General features: G+C 42.9%; 1 protein-coding gene across 11 annotated transcripts in view; it reads left to right on the top strand.

Moving 5' to 3' along the window:
- Positions 1-17,735, top strand: part of GALNT1 (polypeptide N-acetylgalactosaminyltransferase 1) — a 193,818-nt gene that overhangs the window by 169,442 nt on the left and 6,641 nt on the right. For 10 of the 11 annotated variants that reach the window (XM_073332672.1, XM_073332679.1, XM_073332671.1 and 7 more), the window contains one exon: positions 1,214-1,348. In XM_073332672.1, the coding sequence (XP_073188773.1) occupies positions 1,214-1,348 (135 nt within the window). Of the gene's footprint in view, positions 1-1,213; positions 1,349-4,069; positions 4,118-17,735 lie in introns of those variants that run through there. The other variant, XM_073332680.1, reaches the window with a different exon arrangement.

A 17,735-nucleotide genomic window follows, 5' to 3' on the forward strand; every position in this document is an offset into this window, starting at 1 on the left:
ACAATACAGCTGCGATGTACTACATCAACAGGCAGGGTAGAGCCTGGTCTTCGGCCCTTTGTCTGGAAGCACTCAGCCTCTGGGACTTTTGTGTGTGACATGCCATTCATCTGGTAGCCGCCCACCTGTCCGGATCCAAGAACATCCTGGCAGATCGCCTCAGCAGGACCTTCTCATCTCACACAAATGGTCGCTCCATCCAGAGGTGGACAGCCTGATCTTCTGCAGGTGGGGGACTCCCCAGGGGGAGTAAAGGCTCTGGGAGTACTGGTTTCTGGGCTGGGGGTGCCCCCATGGCTGGACTCTGCAGGGAGGGTGGTGGTTGTATCTGGGCCGGGGGGTGCCCCAGGGAGGTGGGTGGTGCTGGTATCTGGGCTCTGGGTGTGTCCATGGCTGGGATCTGGGCTGAGGGGTTCCCTGTGGCTGGGCTCTGGGGGGAGGAGGGTGCTGGTGTCTGGGGTAGGGGCGTGCCCCATGGCTGGCCTCTGGGGGGATGGGAGTTCAGAGGTCTGGGCTCTGAGGGCCCCACAGAGCCCCCTTCAGCACCCCCCAGCTGGAACTGGGTTGTCATCAGGGTTTCTTTAACTCTGTATTCCTGGGGGAATCTTTTATGCTGTTGTCTGTATTGTTGACAGGTATTTTGAAATATATTACCCAATAATTGAAACTGAAGGGATTATATTGTGTTATTTTGACACAGAAAATATGCAGAATTCTGCAGAATTTTTAATTTTTTGGCACAGAATTCCCGCAGGAGTAATATATACTGTAGACATCCTGTAGGATCCCTGGAACTGCCTTCCTACAGATTCTCTCTAGTTGATTTGTCACTCTTGCAAATTCAGACAGAAAGTTGAGTGTATAGTTTTCATTTTTACTTTTGTGATTCTCCACTCGGAACTATATTCTGTATCTACTTCTTTCTATTTTATTATTTTATTTGAAGCTCTGCATTGCTGCTTGCCACCCTGCCAAAATTTCCCATTTTTTTTCCCCTGTTTTATCATTTGGGAATAATAGGGAAGTTTTTTATCTGAAAAACTTTCCTATTATTGATATGGTGTTTATATTTTTTTCTCCTAAGAAAACAGTTTTCTATATCGTGTAAAAAAAATTAAAGAAATTTTTAAGTTTGGTATAAATGAAGTTGTATGTGAACCTGCTGTTTTCTCTGTAGAACCCAGTAGATGAACATTATTATTTTTCTACAAAGGTTTTCTCATACACTGCCAACAAAGAAATTCGAACAGATGATTTATGCTTGGATGTTTCCAAACTTAACGGCCCAGTCACAATGCTCAAGTGCCACCACCTAAAAGGCAATCAACTTTGGGAATACGATCCAATGGTAAGTCTTTGTGATGCTGAAATAAGGCTTTCACTTAATTTCTTGTATACATTTTTCCCGTAAGCTATGATAAACAGTATATTCCTGTTACTAAGGGCTATTGTATGTTGGTCAGAATAGGGCACTGTGAGTCAGGATTGTATTTCTAGGTGTCATCAATTCTCTGTTAACTTGGGCAAGTTGTTATGCTTCTGTTTATCTTCCTCAAAAACAATTATAACTTTCACAGGACTGAGTCTTCATGTTTGGAAACTGCTTTAAGATCCTCTATGAAAGGTGTTCGCAAGACCAGAGAGGGAAAATTACACTGGCCCAAGGGCTAGAATTTTCTATTTTTAGTCCTGGACCGGTAAAGATAAAACCAACATTAAGGTTCTTGTGATATCTTGCCTCTGCCAATGTTAAAAACAAATATTTTTATTATTAAAATTGGGTTACTGAATTTTGAATAGTATAAATCTTTCATTTCTAGCCCTGACATGTTGAGATATAGGACTTTCAAATATCATTGCTATCATATCTGTCGTCTTATTTGAATGTAAAAGCTATTTTTAAAATCATATATTGAACCACTAGAGCTAAAAACTAATTACTTACACCATTTGAAAGTTTTCATGTAATATAAATCAGTAATTTCTACCTTCAACAGTTTGTCAAATATCAGCGTCTAAAATCATGTTGCAGTTAAATGTTAGGATAGGGTGAGAGGAGTCGTATTATGTGTGGGTTTTTTGGTTTTTTTTGTTTTTTTTTATATCCCATTTTCGGAGCAGTGAATACAGACAAAAACCTCTTAATCTGAAAACTTTTAAGATCAGCTTCTATACTGGATGACTGTTAGATAATTACTGTTAAGGAAAATCTTGACCCTGCAGTTTACAAATATCCTTTGAGGAGGATAAAGTGGATAAAAGAGAACCAATAGAATACCTTATTTGGACTTTCAAATAGCCTTTGATAAAGATGCCTCACAAGAGATATTTAGGTAACTAAGTTACAGCTGAGAGGTTAAAGGGCTGATGACAAATAGGAATAAATGAGTTATCTATAAGAAGAAAGGTTAATGTTGTGGTTGCTCAAAGGGCCTCTACCAATACTGATGATCATGTTTATTACCGATCTATAGGAGGAACTGAAGAGTGAGGTGGCAAAGTTTCTGGCTGACAAAATATAAGTCAGTCAAATCTGGACAACATTATGAAGAACTTCTGAAGCAGTTAAAGCTAGGCAATTCACTAACACAGACAGATGGAATTAAATGTAGACAACTGACAGGAAATGTGCAATAGAAGGAACAATTTTGAACTATTTAGACACATTTAAAGGTTCTTGAAGTGATGGTCTATACAGATTCCATTCTTAGTAAGCATGTAACTGAGGTCTGATTCTTTTGAATAACAAAACCTCTCAGTGCTGCAAGATGTTGTTGATGTTTAGTACAATTTGAAAAAGGATCGGTAGACATCAATAAGAATATTATTTGCACGTATATTAGCTAAAAGTTTACAAGAGATCAAACCCCTCATGTTTCAGGGCATAAGCCATTCATCAGTAGCCTGACATTAGAAAGAAACTTCTCCCCTCTGCAGGTTATTGCATGTTCCTGCATTAAGCGGGTTTGCACCTTTCTCGGAAGCACCTGGTACCAGACAAGTTGGACAATTGGTCTGATCTGGTATGGCAGTTTCCGTTTTACTGAATGCAGATAATTGGTTTTGGTTGAGAAAGCTCTACCCATCCAAGCATCCTCATTTCACTTGCGCAGGTGGTTGTATCACAAAAGGTAGTGAGGTAAACAAAGCCTTGATCTTTAGGGAAAGCATTAATGAAGTGAAGATTACCTCAGCCCCACAGTTTAGTTTCATAGTATAAATCCTTCTCCTAGAGAAATGAGGAAATTATTTCACTAGATTAGAGAGAGGAACTTTGACTTTATTTGGGCTGGCCTTGTGCCTGGACTTCAGAAGGCTATTACCCCTCTTCAGAAATGAAGTTTTAAAACTTCCAAAGTTCAAATAGCATCCAAGTTTCTAGCCACTCACAAATTAACACTCTTTAAATTCCAGATGCTGAACCAATGCACTGAGGTGTAAATGGGGGGAAAAAAAAAATCTTACTAGCTCATCTGTTTATGAAAGCATTTATGATTTTTTCCCCAAAAGATATTCTAAAAGAAAAAGATAATATTGTCAAAGTTTCAGGGTGAGTGCACCTTTATTCCTCCTCCATGGTCCTTCAAGGGCACCCACTTAAGTTTTCCAGCTCCCAGCCATCACCTCTCTTGGATGGAGATCCACATTTTCGTCCATCCTGATTGGGATTTTAAGGCAGCACAGCTCCCTGCCTTACATTCTGATATCCCCAGCAAGCCTGCCTGCGTAAAGGCCAGGCAACCTGTGCTTTGCTTTCTCTCCAAGAGCTATCAACAATGTCTTACCAGCACTCACAAGTGACCACACCAATGTTTCTAAGCAAGAACGTTTATTCTTAAGGTAAAAATGTTAGAGAGAACGCACACAAAAATAGATGTAAACCAGGACATACCAGGAGTCACCCATCAGTCTTATGGGGCCCTAGTAGGGCAATGTCTTTCCATCCCTTCTGCAAGGGTTGTGGCCCTTTGGACATAAGGTCCTGTCCATTTGCTGGATCAGAAAGAAGGCACTGTGTCAGTTCAAGCTCATCCATTTATGTCAAAAAGATCTTTCTTTGTCTTCCTAGTCTCTGGAACCCTGTTTGAGCCAGTATATGTGACCTTCCCCACAGAATGGCACCTCTCTGGAAGTATTTACAGTGTGATTCACCGTCATCACTCATTGTTTTTAGTTCCTGAAGGAGCTGTGGTAACCCTCCCTAATGAAGGAAAACACAATCATCCTTACAGTCCTTGACCCACAGTGATACGTAAATTTAATACTATATGTTTCCCCCAAAGATACTGCCTTTAGCAATTTATAATCAAGGAATTATTCCAGATCTACGCTTCTGGCTGAATTTTATGTCCTACACACTCAATCTCAAGTTTCCAGAAATATATTTGTGATAGACATTGTAGCGAGAAACAATCCAGAGAATAAGTCATGGGTTCCCCAAGGATGCCAGTCGGGCACTTGTAGGTATACCCTCTGCTTTATGGGGGAGATGTCAAAAAAATTAGTTGAAAACTCTTAAATTTCTTTTCAATGCTACAAAACAAAGATGTTAAACAGAGCAAGAAGAGTTGGCAATAATTAATCTTTAAACCTGTTCATGCTTTTCTAACATAGCTATATTTCCTGCTTAAAAAGTGATGGTTAGTAATGTTACCACACACATTAGTTCCTCAGAGACTAAGTCTTTTCCACTTTGCTTCTAGATGACCCATTGCTAAGTGTCCAACGTAGTTAAGCATTTCATTAGACTGAGATATAAGGTCAGTTACAAATAGTCAACTTTTAAACTACTTGAGTATCTTAGTCATGTTACTGAAGTATAGTTAAGAACCAAAAGGCTGTAGAAATATAAAGCTTTAAAGTCAAGAACTATAAAAAGATGAATACTGTATTTAAACTACTCTTGAAATGGCTTGCCTACTCTTATCTGTTCTTAGATAATACAGTTTTTTTCATATTTCTAATGACTAAGAATTATTTTTATCTATCTGCTTTACATGATATTGTTTGTTACCACAGAAAATGTGAAAACTGTTCTGGAAATCATGATCTGATTGTGTCCATACTCTGCAGTTTTACCTTTGTCAGCATACCCACCATTAGAAAATGTACTTGCACATTGCATTGCAAAAAACAAGTTGCTGTCACTGTAAGAGAAGCTATGATGATTGAGTGTAAAGCAGTGTGCCCTCTGTTGCTCCTTGGCCATAAACCCACTCCAGTTGTATATTTTGCAGGGTGTGCATAGGACTACTAGGGGATAAGATGATGATGGTGTGACAGGTTGGACGCCTTAGGATGGCATCTGATCTGCTGAGATACCACTGAGCCCACCTGGTATGCCAGTTTGGGCTTCCTTTTTACCTGTCTTTCTGAGCCAAGCTATTAAGCGCTCTCCCCGCCCCCGAGATCAGTTCTCGGAAGGCTCATCGTAAGGGACTTGCCCCAGCACACAGGTGTCCACCTCCCTTTGAGTGCAGACCCAAAGATATATTAAGAAATTCACCTCCTCCCTCATTGTGGAGGGAAGGTATGAACAACTCTCCCCCCCCCTTTAGAAATTACAGAAACTGGGTTTAATAATAAACCAAATAAATTTTATTAACTATAAAAGTCAGATTTTAAGTGGTAAAAGGGGTAACAAACAGAACAAAACAGATTCCTAAGCAAATGAAACCAAACACACAAACTAAGCTAGTTTCACTAAAGAAATTGGTTACAAATAGTATTTCTCACCCTAGATATTGTTTCAGGCAGATTATCGAAAGTCTTGAAAGGCAGCTGTACTGAACTCTTGAGACCTCAGGTGGTATTACTCACAAGCTAGACGCTCTTCCTTCTCCCCTCAGTTCAGTTTTTGCTTCCAGGTGTTTTTTCAGTGTTTCTTTGGGTGGGGTGGCAGAGGAGACCCATGATGATGTCACTCCCCTGCTTTATATAGCTCTTGTGTAAGGCGGGAACCCTTTGTCTTCTAGTGGAAAAGCAGTGGCATTCCAAAAGGGGAGGTGGGGTATCCGGTACCAAGTGACTCGGACCCATGTCTCTTCATGGCTGTGCCAGCCCTTGCTTGTAGGCTCTCTCCAGCGTCCACAGGGAGACTAAGCCCTTTCACAGTCCATTGTCTCTGCTAATTGCCCATTAGCCCTGTCTGGCTTTTCCATGTTGTACCTGAAGGCCTGGTTGGGGGTGACACCCAAAGTAACCCATTTGAAATACAGATACATAGTTAATAGTCCTAACTTCAGATACAGAAATGATACAGGCATACAAATTAGATAATCACATTCAGTAAATCATAACCTTTCCAATGATCTTACATGAGCCATCTTGCATAAAGTATATCTCAGTTATGCCATATTCATATCATAAGCATACTTTCATAAAGAATATTGAGTGAAACGTCACGGATGGATTTGCCTGGCATGTGACCTTTGTTAATTAGCAGGTGATGTATAACTTTCAGATCTTTCCAGGGAAGCTTTTACATGGCTGAGAAGTCATAAAAACAAGTCAGAGAGCCTGTAGTAAGGACTCATTTCCCAAACAGCTGGGTTGTTTTGTACTGTTTTTCCTTATACTTGCATTGTATAAGAAGCATCTGGTCTGGGACATTAGATGCCCCAAAAAGGACCTTGTGGTTTATTTTGTTCTGTTAAAAGCCTATTTGGTGATTCAGTCACAACAGTATAGACCTTAGGTGCCTCCTCTTTTTGTTCTTATCAGTTCATCCTTTGACTGGTTTGCACAAGATGTCCCTCTTCCATTTCTCCAGTTTGATTACTGCCTCCCTCTGTGGAGCACATAGGAAGGTGCCCTTCAAGATTGCATCTGGGCAGCATTTTATGAGGAAAACATGAAATAACCAAATAAGCCCAAGAAAGAAAAAACACCTCAATTGTGCCTCATAGTACCTGTGAGGCCATGAAGTGTGTTTTGCTCTCACTTTGAGAAACCTTCACTATTGCAATGAAGATAGCAGTTGAAATCGTTCATGTGTCTTCAGCAGACAAAAACAGCCATCTCTTTCTGTACAGACATGAAAGAAGCTCATTCACATGAACAAAGACCCTCCCTGAAGCACATTTAGACTAGGAAAAGGAGATTTTCTAGGGTGTAAAGGGATTCATTGATAAATTCACCTTTCCTGTGGCCCCTAAAGTGTTAGAATGTTTTGAGTATTTTCCTGGCGGGATTTAATGGATAACCTGCTAGGCTACCCACTCTACACCTCTTAATAAAGCCATTTACATCTCTACGAGGTACCAGCACCTCCTGTTACCTGACCTTATCCTTCCATTCTCCGTGAGGAATGACGCAACCCTCAGTGGCTCCATTGCAGTACATGGAGGAAAGAGGGCAAAAGGAAACCTACGGGGCTATGTCGAAGGGCTCAGATCACTCTAAGGATGCAAAAGTGCAACCATAAATACCGTTACAAAACCAAAAAAATTAAAACCAAACCTGATTTTAACTAAAGCTTATTTCTTTAATATTGATCTGCTTCAGCTCGCTACCTGAAGGTGGTATTTTTCATTTTAATGTATTCTAGACCCCAATGTAATCTGGTAGCAGTAACTGACTCTCCAAAATGGTATGAGACCCTGCTTCTTGCTGCACGTGTGAGGATCCTCATGATTCTGAACCATTAAAACTAGCAGTGGCACAAATGAGAAATGTAAACGGATGCAAGTAAACTCAACCTTTTCTAGGGAACTGTGCTGGGAATTTGTGGTAGGTGCAACAATCCACAGTATTTGCAGCTTTTTACAGGGAATATTTTATGTGGGCATTGAGAATTGTGTGCATCCAAAAGAAAATTACGTGTGTACCCAGTGTACTGTTGCAAGTTCCACCAATTCAATCATAAGTGCATATTCTCTGATGCAATAATGGACTTAAGTTTCATAACATGTAAGCGTGGGAAAGTACTAAGTGTTCAGTACCGTGTCAGTCAGCTGCAATAAACACTCAGTTGACACAAAACTAACATGATTACTGACTGACACACACTCAGCCACAGTTAAATTTTGTATTGTAGACCAGGCCTCAGTGTGACACAAACTTCACCCTAAGGCAGGGGCAGACTGTTTTCCCATACAGATTGTCTGTCTCTCACTCCTGCATGCACCTAACTCCCAGCATCTCTCCTGTCCAGTATAGGCAGGCAGTCATCTTTCTCAGTCTCTGGCTCCCCAGTGCAGGTAGACCCATTTTCATTAACCTCCATCTGGATCCAGTGCTGGTGACTGGATGGTGCTTTTGGGTGGTATTCTGTTAAGTGATTGATGGATTAAGCACCAGTAAGAGCCTAGCTGCTCTACTTCTGTCTCTGCATGTGGCCTACCTCACTCTGCTGCAGACTTCAAGAAGATAGAGGAAGCACACCCAATATACCAGACATTGTGTTCCTTTCTTCATCCCAGGCACCTTGGCCCAGTCTAGCCAAGCGCTAAGGACCTTGTTATGTCTAGAGCTGGCCAAAACTCTGGTAATCTGGTTCATGAGAAGTTTTGACATTTCAAAATTAGATTTCTGTCTGACTTGGAACAAACCAAATGAAACTGACAAAATTGTAAATTTGCAAACAGCAGCTGCCAAGGCTCCCAGGATCTGCGGCTCCAGGACAGACCTGTCATGTGGACTGCCCAACGGCAGGGGACCCCAAGTCTTCCAGACTCCCATGCCATTTGGCTCTCAGGACTGCCTGTTCTGAAGTAGAGCAGCATGAGGAGCCATGTGGCCCAGGAGTGTGCCAAGGCAGACCCCATGGTGAGGCTCCCCTAGAACCAGGGACCCTGGAAGCCCAGATTTCCATACTACAGAGCCAGGAGCCTAGACTCTGAGAGCCCTGGCTACAGCCAGTTCTCCCAAGGTGTTCAGGATTTCCTGACTCCATGGCAGGGCTACCTTAGAGTCATGGTTCCTTGATGCCAGAGTAGTCCACGTAGTGGGGCTCCCCAGAAACCAACCAGACAAGTTATCAAGGAAACAGGCAAGATCTCTGCCTGTGATTCAGCAAAAGTTTGTCACACCCAACTTTGTTTTGCAACAATCAACATTTTTCCAACTAAACTGTTCCATCGGAATATTTCCGAGTAGCTCCAGTTAAATCCTTTTTATATATAGCAGCCTACTCATATTAAATTTGTTTCTTCATGTAATAGGGGTTGAAAACATCTCCAGTATTTTGCTGAGTTGGAATTTGTTCAAATTGTATAAAAATTGATGTCTTCATCTCTTTATACTATCAATATTTACCATCTTTCATTGTTAAGAAGTGCTGATTCTTAACAGTGCTTACTTAAATCCAAGACAGATTTTGATAGTAACACAACAAATAAAGCATATCCACCAAAGCTGTGCTTTTGTCATTATACCTTATTCCAGCCCCCTCAATGAGCAAAATGCTCAGCAATAAGAGAAAAAAATTTCTAAACAAGGAAACAATTTTAAAATGTACCATGACCAGCATTTCTCTTTCAAACATTATATAATGATAGCATTGGCAGAGGAATAAGCTTTGATTGAGGGTAAAAACTAGATTCTGCATGCTGTTTGAAAATATACCTTGTCTGTACTTTTGACTTATTCAAGGCCAACCAAAAATAGGACAGCTTGCAAAGTACCGGAAATAGTTGTGAGTAAACTTGTGTTTGAATTGCTATATTACTATTTTATGATGTAGAATAACATTTTTAAAATTGCAGTGCTGTAATAATAATATATCCTGTGGCCAGCACACTCCAAACTTTTGCTGGCGTAGCTGTGTGGGTCATGGGTGTGAAGAGTTGTAATCTCGAACACGGATGTGCCAGGAAAAGCTGCTCATGTAGATGCAGTTACACAAGCAAAAACATGCATTTTTCCAGTATAGCTTTTTTTCACTTGTTGAGGGAGCTGGAATGAGCTATACTGGTAAAAGCATGCTTTGCTGGTGTAAGCCCCACCAGCACAGAGTGGCTATACAGGAGACCTTACAGTGGTACAGTTGTGCCACTGTGAGGTCTGTAGTAAAGACATAGCTTCACTGTATATTTGATTACAATTTATACTATTAAACAGAAAAGAAATTTTAAATCTATTTTAATTAATGCTAACAATGAGCATGTGCTGCTAGCTTTTCAGAATTTGAATCTTGTGTTGTTTTTAGTGTATATATGCACATTTACATTGAATATCATTGTACTTTGTTAGTATTTTATGCAAAAAATCTCTTAAGCTTATTTTGAATATGGAGATTTCTGCTTTTCAATTACTTAAAGCCCTTGTTTCATCCTTTACTGTGTCATGAAGTATTGAACATTAAACTTATCACAGGCTTAGGACTGAATATTACCTCTCCCAGGCTCAGGTCAAGTATCATTTTGGGGAAATAGGAATGGTGCATGTTAGAGGCTGCTTGGAGTACTGAAAGTAGTCCTAGAGGAGATGGTATAGTGGACAGTAAGTATGGGTGGTCATTAAGGGCCTATGATAAATTGTGGAATCACGTGGAAAATTAGAGATGTATGATATCACATGGATGTCACCACCCCATATGTGATTTATACATTTTAATGTAATATCAGTTTTTAAATTACATTTTAATACTGTACAGATCAGTATTAAAACATCCTTTAGCTTACTTGGCAAGATGACATAGGTATGTTGTTTTCTTCACCATACTCATCACATTTTTCACGCATTTTGAGAGAAGTGCCACAACTTCAAATATATTCTTTGTAATTATTAAGATATGAATAACCTGTCAGTGCCAGGCAATGCAAGGCTTGATTGGTCACTGGCACAAGGCCCAAGCTGATGTGAAAAGATTTTTTTTTTTGTCATATAGCCTTTGTGTATTCTAAAATTAGCTGAACTTCAGACACCTTTCTAAACTTCTAAATGGTTGCTTTCATATTTTTGTTGCAGCTTAATCAAAAAAAAATTTGGCCCTGAGCCATAAATAGCTTGCGTATGAGATATTGTGTTCAAGCTGAATAACTCTAAGCCAAGCCTCAAGACACCTTTATTAAAAATTACTTTTCATTATATGAAAACGTTAAATTATTTTCCTTATTCATGAGGTCTGTATTTTTATACTATTAATTCTTACGTTGCATTTATCACTTTAAAAAAAACAACCCTGTAAAATATTTGTAAAATAGTTTTTCTTTAAGGTACATAGCAAATACAGAATACATTTTGGTTTGTTGTGATGCATATGAACATGAGAATTTCCATTACCAGATAAGTGATCTGTGCAGTTCAGTATCCTACCTCTGAGTGACCAATACCAGATGCTTCTTAGGAACATGCAAGAATCCCTGTCGTGGATGATTATAGAATAAGCTATTCATAGAGGAAGTGCCTCTCTAACCCCCCCCCCCCCCCCCCCACACACACACACACATAGTTATGGTAGTATTAGAGTTTATATTCCTTAATATACTTTTATTTTTAATCTAATGTAACTGTGGATAGTCCACCAGCAGTTCTCAAAGGTCCCTAGTGCTCCTTGCTAGGAAAGGAGAAAGCAGTCCCCACCACCTTCTTTCTAGGGTTCCTGATCACAAGATAAGACCTTTGAGGAACAGAAAGCGAGATTGGACAAAGATTACTCCTACAACTAACATCTCACCATCCTCCCTGATGAAACTGTCATGCTTCTTCCACCGTCCTTGTCTGATGATGAAAAACAATTTCAGGGCCTTATTAAAAGGATAGCGGACTCCTTGCAAATTCCGTTGGAGGAGGTTAAGGAGTCACAGCGTAAGTTACTTGTTATCCTGCATACCTCTTCATCTGTCCACATCACGTTACCCATTAACAAGGCCTTGTTGGACCCAGCAAAAATAATATGGTATCCCCCAACCACAATACCTCCCATTTGTAAGAGGGTGGACAAAAATACTACTTTCCCTCCAAGGACTAAGACTTTTTATTTTCACATCCATCCCCACTATGGTTGATGCTGTGAATGAATGTGGTAGACGGCACCAGGCTAAATCAACACCATACAAGAAAGATTTTAAGCTACCTTACAATTTAGGATCTCCAATTACCCAAGCCCTCATGATGAAGTATAACATTCTAATTACTCAAAACTGAATTCCCTTATTGAGCATCTTCCAACATGCCAGAGCGAGCAATTCCAGGCAATCATCGCAGAGGGCCAACTGCTTGCAAGGACATCTCTGAAGGCCTCTTTGGACACTACTAACAGAGCTGCTCATTCCATCTCCACAGCGATGGTCATGAGGAGGGCCTCCTGATTTCAGCTCTTGGGTTTTCAAACTACAGTCAAGGACCTTCCATTTGAGGGATCAAAGATGTTTGCCGAGAAAACTGATGAATCCCTACATACCTTAAAAGATCCCAGAGAGCGCAAGGTGGCTCTAGAAAAGTACACCCCTGCACAAAAAGGAAGGTTCGGTAAGTCCCAGATGGCACAGAGGTCTCTACCTACGCAGTTTCCTGCCTCCCGGAGGCATTATGAAACCCAGTGCAAGAGACATTTGAGAAAAAGAGATCCACTACCTAGCAGGCATCAACTTCACAACCCTTAACCTCCAAGCAACTATTTTAATGGATTGGTTAAAGGTCTGAGTTACCACCCACATTCTTATCTGCTGTAATAATGCACATGTTTCCCCCACTTCAGTGAGTGCCTTGCTCATTTCCATCAGAACTGGGAACATATCACTACAGACAAGTGGGTGTTGGAGATTATTTCAACAGGATACTCCATCCACTTTATATTCCCCCCACCATGCACCACCTCCTGTCCCTCATCACGAGCACCTTTTGCCACAGGAAATAGACTCTCTCCTGAATTTGGGTGTTAAAGAACCAGTTCACACGTAACACAGCGGGATTTTATTTTAGGTACTTCCTGGTACCAAAAAAGAACACCTGGTACCAAAAAAGAATGGGAGACCCATTCTAGATCTAAGATCATTTAACAGATTTGTAAAGGTTCAGTGGTTCAAAATGGTAGCTCTTGCAGCAATAATTCCGTCACTGGACCAAGGGGAGTGGTTCTCGGCCCTCGACCTTCAAGACACTTGCTTCCATATAGGAAACCACCTCTCCCATAGAAAGTTTTGATGATTCTTGAGTTGAGTACTTCCAATACCTGGTGCTTCCATTTGGTCTCTCATCTTGCCCAGAGTGTTTCCCTCACATCTTTTGTGCCACTACCACAAGGAATCCTGATTTTTCCCATAATTAGATAATTGCCTGCTCAAAAGATGGTCCTTCAACAAAGGCTTGATGGCCACTCAGGAAACCGTGGACCTATTCCTCTGACTGGGACTACAATTAAATGTCTAAAAGTCCACCTTATATCTGGTACATTTGGAGTTCATTGGCGCCTGTCTTGATTCAGCAGCAGCCAAAGCATTCCTTCCTTCGTACAGGTTCGTTACCCTAGTCAATTTAGGGTACGACTACACTACAAAATTAGATTGAATGTATAGAAGTCGACTTTTTAGAAAGCGATTTTATACAGTCGATTGTGTGTGTCCCCACACTAATGCACTAAGCGCATTGTCGGCCGAGTGGATCCACAGTACTGAGGCTAGCGTCAACTTTCGGAACGTTGCACTGTGGGTAGCTATCCCACAGTTCCTGCAGTCTCTGCTGCCCATTGGAATTCTGGGTTAAGCTCCAAATGCCTGATGGGGCAAAAATATTGTCACGGGTGGTTTTGGGTACATGTCTGCCGTTGCTTTCACAGAGGGAGGGGCGACTGATGACAATTGTTTAGCGCCTTTTTTCCGTGTGGGTGCCATACTGCTTTGTGCAGACAGTGCAGTAGGTCTGCAGAAGTGGTCATCCAACCACCGCTTCCCCTGCAATCCTGCTGTCCTGCAGATGCCATACCATAGCAAGCATGGAACCCGCTCAGATCACCGCAGAAGTTATGAGCATTGTAAACACCTCGTGTGTTATGCACAATATGCAGAACCAGAACTTGCAAAAGCAGGCGAGGAGGCGGTGGCAACGCGGTGACGAGAGTGATGAGGACATGGACACAGACTTCTCTCAAAGCACGGGCCCCAGCAGTTTGGCCATCCTGGTGACAATGGGGCAGGCTCTTGCCATGGAATGCCGATTCTGGGCCCGGGAAACAAGCACAGACTGGTGGGACCACATAGTGTTGCAGGTCTGGGATGATTCCCAGTGGCTGCAAAACTTTGTATGCGTAAGGGCACTTTCCAGGAATTTTGTGACTTGCTTTCCCCTGCCCTGAAGCTCAAGAATACAAAGATGAGAGCAACCCGCACAGTTCACAAGCGAGTGGCGCTAGGCCTCTGGAAGCTTGCAACACCAGACAGCTACCCGTCGGTCGGGAAACAATTTGGCATGGGTAGATCTACTATGGGCTGCTGTGATGCAAGTAGCCAACGCTATCACTGAACTGCTGCTATCAAGGGTTGTGACTCTGGGAAATGTGCAGGTCATAGTGGATGGCTTTGCTGCAATGGGATTCCCTAACTGTGGTGGGGCTATAGACGGAACGCATATCCTTATCTTGGGACCGGACCACCAAGCCAGCCAGTACATAAACCAAAAGGGGTACTTTTCAATAGTGCTGCAAGCACTGGTGGATCACAAGGGACGTTTCACCAACATCAACGTTGGATGGCTGGGAAAGGTACATGACGCTTGCATCTTCAGGAACTCTGGTCTGTATGAACAGCTGCAGGAAGGGACTACTTTCCAGACCAGAAAATAACAGTTGGGGATGTTGAAATGCCTATAGTTATCCTTGGGGACCCAGCCTACCACTTAATGCCCTCGCTCATGAAGCCATACACAGGCAGCCTGCACGGTAGTCAGGAGCTGTTCAACTATAGGCTGAGCAAGTGCAGAATTGTGGTAGAATGTGCATTTGGACGTTTAAAGGCGCGCTGATGCAGTTTACTGACTGTTAGACCTCAGCAAAACCAATATTCCCATTGTTATTACTGCTTGCTGTGTGCTCCACGATATCTGAGAGAGTAAGGGGAGACATTTATGGTGGGGTGGGAAGTTGAGGCAAATCTCCTGGCCGCTGAATATGCGTAGCCAGACACCAGGGTGGTTAGAAGAGCACAGCGGGGCGCTCTGCACATCAGAGAAGCTTTGAAAACCAGTTTCATGGCTGACCAGGCTACAGTGTGACAGTTCTGTTTGTTTCTCCTTGATGAAAACCCGCCCCCTTGGTTCACTCTACTTCCCTGTAAGCCAACTGCCCTCCCCTCCCCCCTTCTATCACCACTTGCAGAGGCAATAAAGTCATTGTTGTTTCAAATTCATGCATTCTTTATTAATTCATCACACAAATAGGGGAATAACTGCCAAGGTAGCCCGGGAGGGGTGGGGGAGGAGGGAAGCAACAGGTGGGGTGGTGGATGAGGGGAGGAGGGAAGGACAAGGTCACACTGCACTTCAAAACTTATTGAATGCCAGCCTTCTGTTGCTTGGGCAGTCCTCTGGGGTGGAGTGGTTGGGTGCCTGGAGCACCCCCTGCCCCTTTCCCCCCCGCATGTTCTTGAGCATCTGGGTGAGGAGGCTATGGAACTTGGGGAGGAGGGTGGTTGGTTACACAGGGGCTGCAGTGGCGGTCTGTGCCTTTCCTGCACCTCAACCATACGCCAGAGCATATCGGTTTGATCCTCCAGTAGCCTCAGCATTGCATCCTGCATCCTTGCATCATGAGGCTGCCACCTCTCCTGTTGCTCCAGCCATCTATCCTCTCGTGCGTCCCTCCTGTCCTTGCGTTCATTTTGTGCTTTCCTGGACTCTGCCATTGTCTGCCTCAGCGCGTTCTGCTGGGCTCTTTCAGTTTGGGTGGACTGCATGAGCTCAGAGAGCATTTCATCGCGAGTGTATTTTTTGTTTGTTTGTTTTTTCCTTCTTTATCTCCACTAGCCTCTAGGATGGAGATGCTAGTCACAACGTTGAAACATTTTCAGCTGCGGGAGGAAAAAAGGGAGATTAAAATTGAAAGACACATTGGCCATTTAAAAAGGAGGGGCTGATGTTTTCGGGTTAACATGCAGCACAAACCCAACTAAACCCCACACACACACCCAATTCTCTGGGATGATCACTTCACCCCTCCCCCCACTGTATGGCTAACAGCAGGGCTGATTTCTTTTCAGCCACAGGCAAATAGCCCAGCAGGAACGGCCACCTCTGATGTCCCCTGAATAAAATTCTCCTATTTCAACCACGTGACTATGAATATCACTCTCCTGAGGGTAACCCAGAGAGATAAAGAACGGATGTTGCTTGAATGCCAGCAAACACTGGGACCACACGCTGCCATGCTTTCTTATGCAATGATTCCAGACTACGTGCTACTGGCCTGCCGTGGTAGTGTCCTACCATGGAGGATGCAATAAGGCTGCCCTCCCCAGAAACCTTTTGCAAAGGCTTTGGGAGTACCTCCAGGACAGCTTCGTTGAGATGTCGCTGGAGGATTTCCGCCCCATCCCCAGGCACGTTAACAGACTTTTCAAGTAGCTGTACTGGCCAAGAATGCATCCCAAGTCTTCAGGGCAAATTAATCATTAAACACGCTTGCTTTTAAGCCATGTATTATATTTACAAAGGTACACTCACCAGAGCTGCCTTTTCCACCTTCAAGGTCCGGGAGCCCGGTTTGGGAGGTATTGGCTCCAGGGTGATAAACAGTTCCTGGCTGTCAGGGAGGATGGTTTCTCCGCTTTCCTGGTATGCACTATCTTTATCCTCCCCCTTATCATCTTCCTCGTCCCCAAAATCCTCATCCCTGTTGCGTGAGACTCCCCCCTTTCAGGAGTCCGCGTACAGGGATGGGGCAGTGGTAGAAGCACCCCCTAGAATTGCGTTCAGCTCATCATAGAAGCAGCATGTCTGGGGCTCTGATCCCGAGCGGGCATTTGCCTCTTGGGTTTTTTGGTAGGCTTGCCTAAGCTCCTTAAGTTTCACGCCGCACTGCTGCAGGTCCCTGTGATAGCCTCCGTCCTTCATGCCCTTGGAGATTTTTTTTTTTTCCAAATATTTTGGCATTTCGTCTTTTGGAACGGAGTTCTGATAACATGGATTCGTCTCCCCATACAATGATATGATCCAGTACCTCCTGTTCAGTCCATGCTGGAGCTCTTTTGCGATTCTGGGACTCCATGGTCACCTCTGCTGATGAGCTCTGCATGGTGATTTCTGCTGATGAGCTCGCCACACTGGCCAAACAGGAAATGAAATTCAAAAGTTCGCGGGGCTTTTCCTGTCTACCTGGCCAGTGCATCTGAGTTGAGAGTGCTGTCTAGAACGGTCACAGTGGAGCACTGTGGGATAGCTCCTGGAGTCCAATACTGTCGAATTGGGTCCACACTAACCCAGATTCGACCCGGCGATGTTTATTTCAGCTCTAATCCCCTCATCGGGGGGGAGTACAGAAATCGATTTTAAGAGCCCATTAAGTCGAGAAAAATGGTTTTGTTGTGTGGAAGGGTTCAGGGTTAAATCAGTCTAACACTGCTAAATTTGACCTAAACTCGTAGTGTAAGGCCAGGGCTTAGTCTCTACAGTCCAAGTCAGCCCTTAAACATTTTCCAGAAATAGTCTCCAACTACTGGGACACATGGAGGTGGGTACTTTAGTAATAAATCTCACACGACTTCATATGTGTTGCTTTCAAGGGTGGCTCAGAACTGTTTACTCACCAAGCAGACACATCTTAAACAAAGTACTCTCAATGCCCCCAGTAGTCAAAAAGTCCC

This window comes from Lepidochelys kempii, chromosome 2 (genome assembly GCF_965140265.1).
Source record: "Lepidochelys kempii isolate rLepKem1 chromosome 2, rLepKem1.hap2, whole genome shotgun sequence".
NCBI classification, from domain to species: Eukaryota; Metazoa; Chordata; order Testudines; family Cheloniidae; genus Lepidochelys; species Lepidochelys kempii.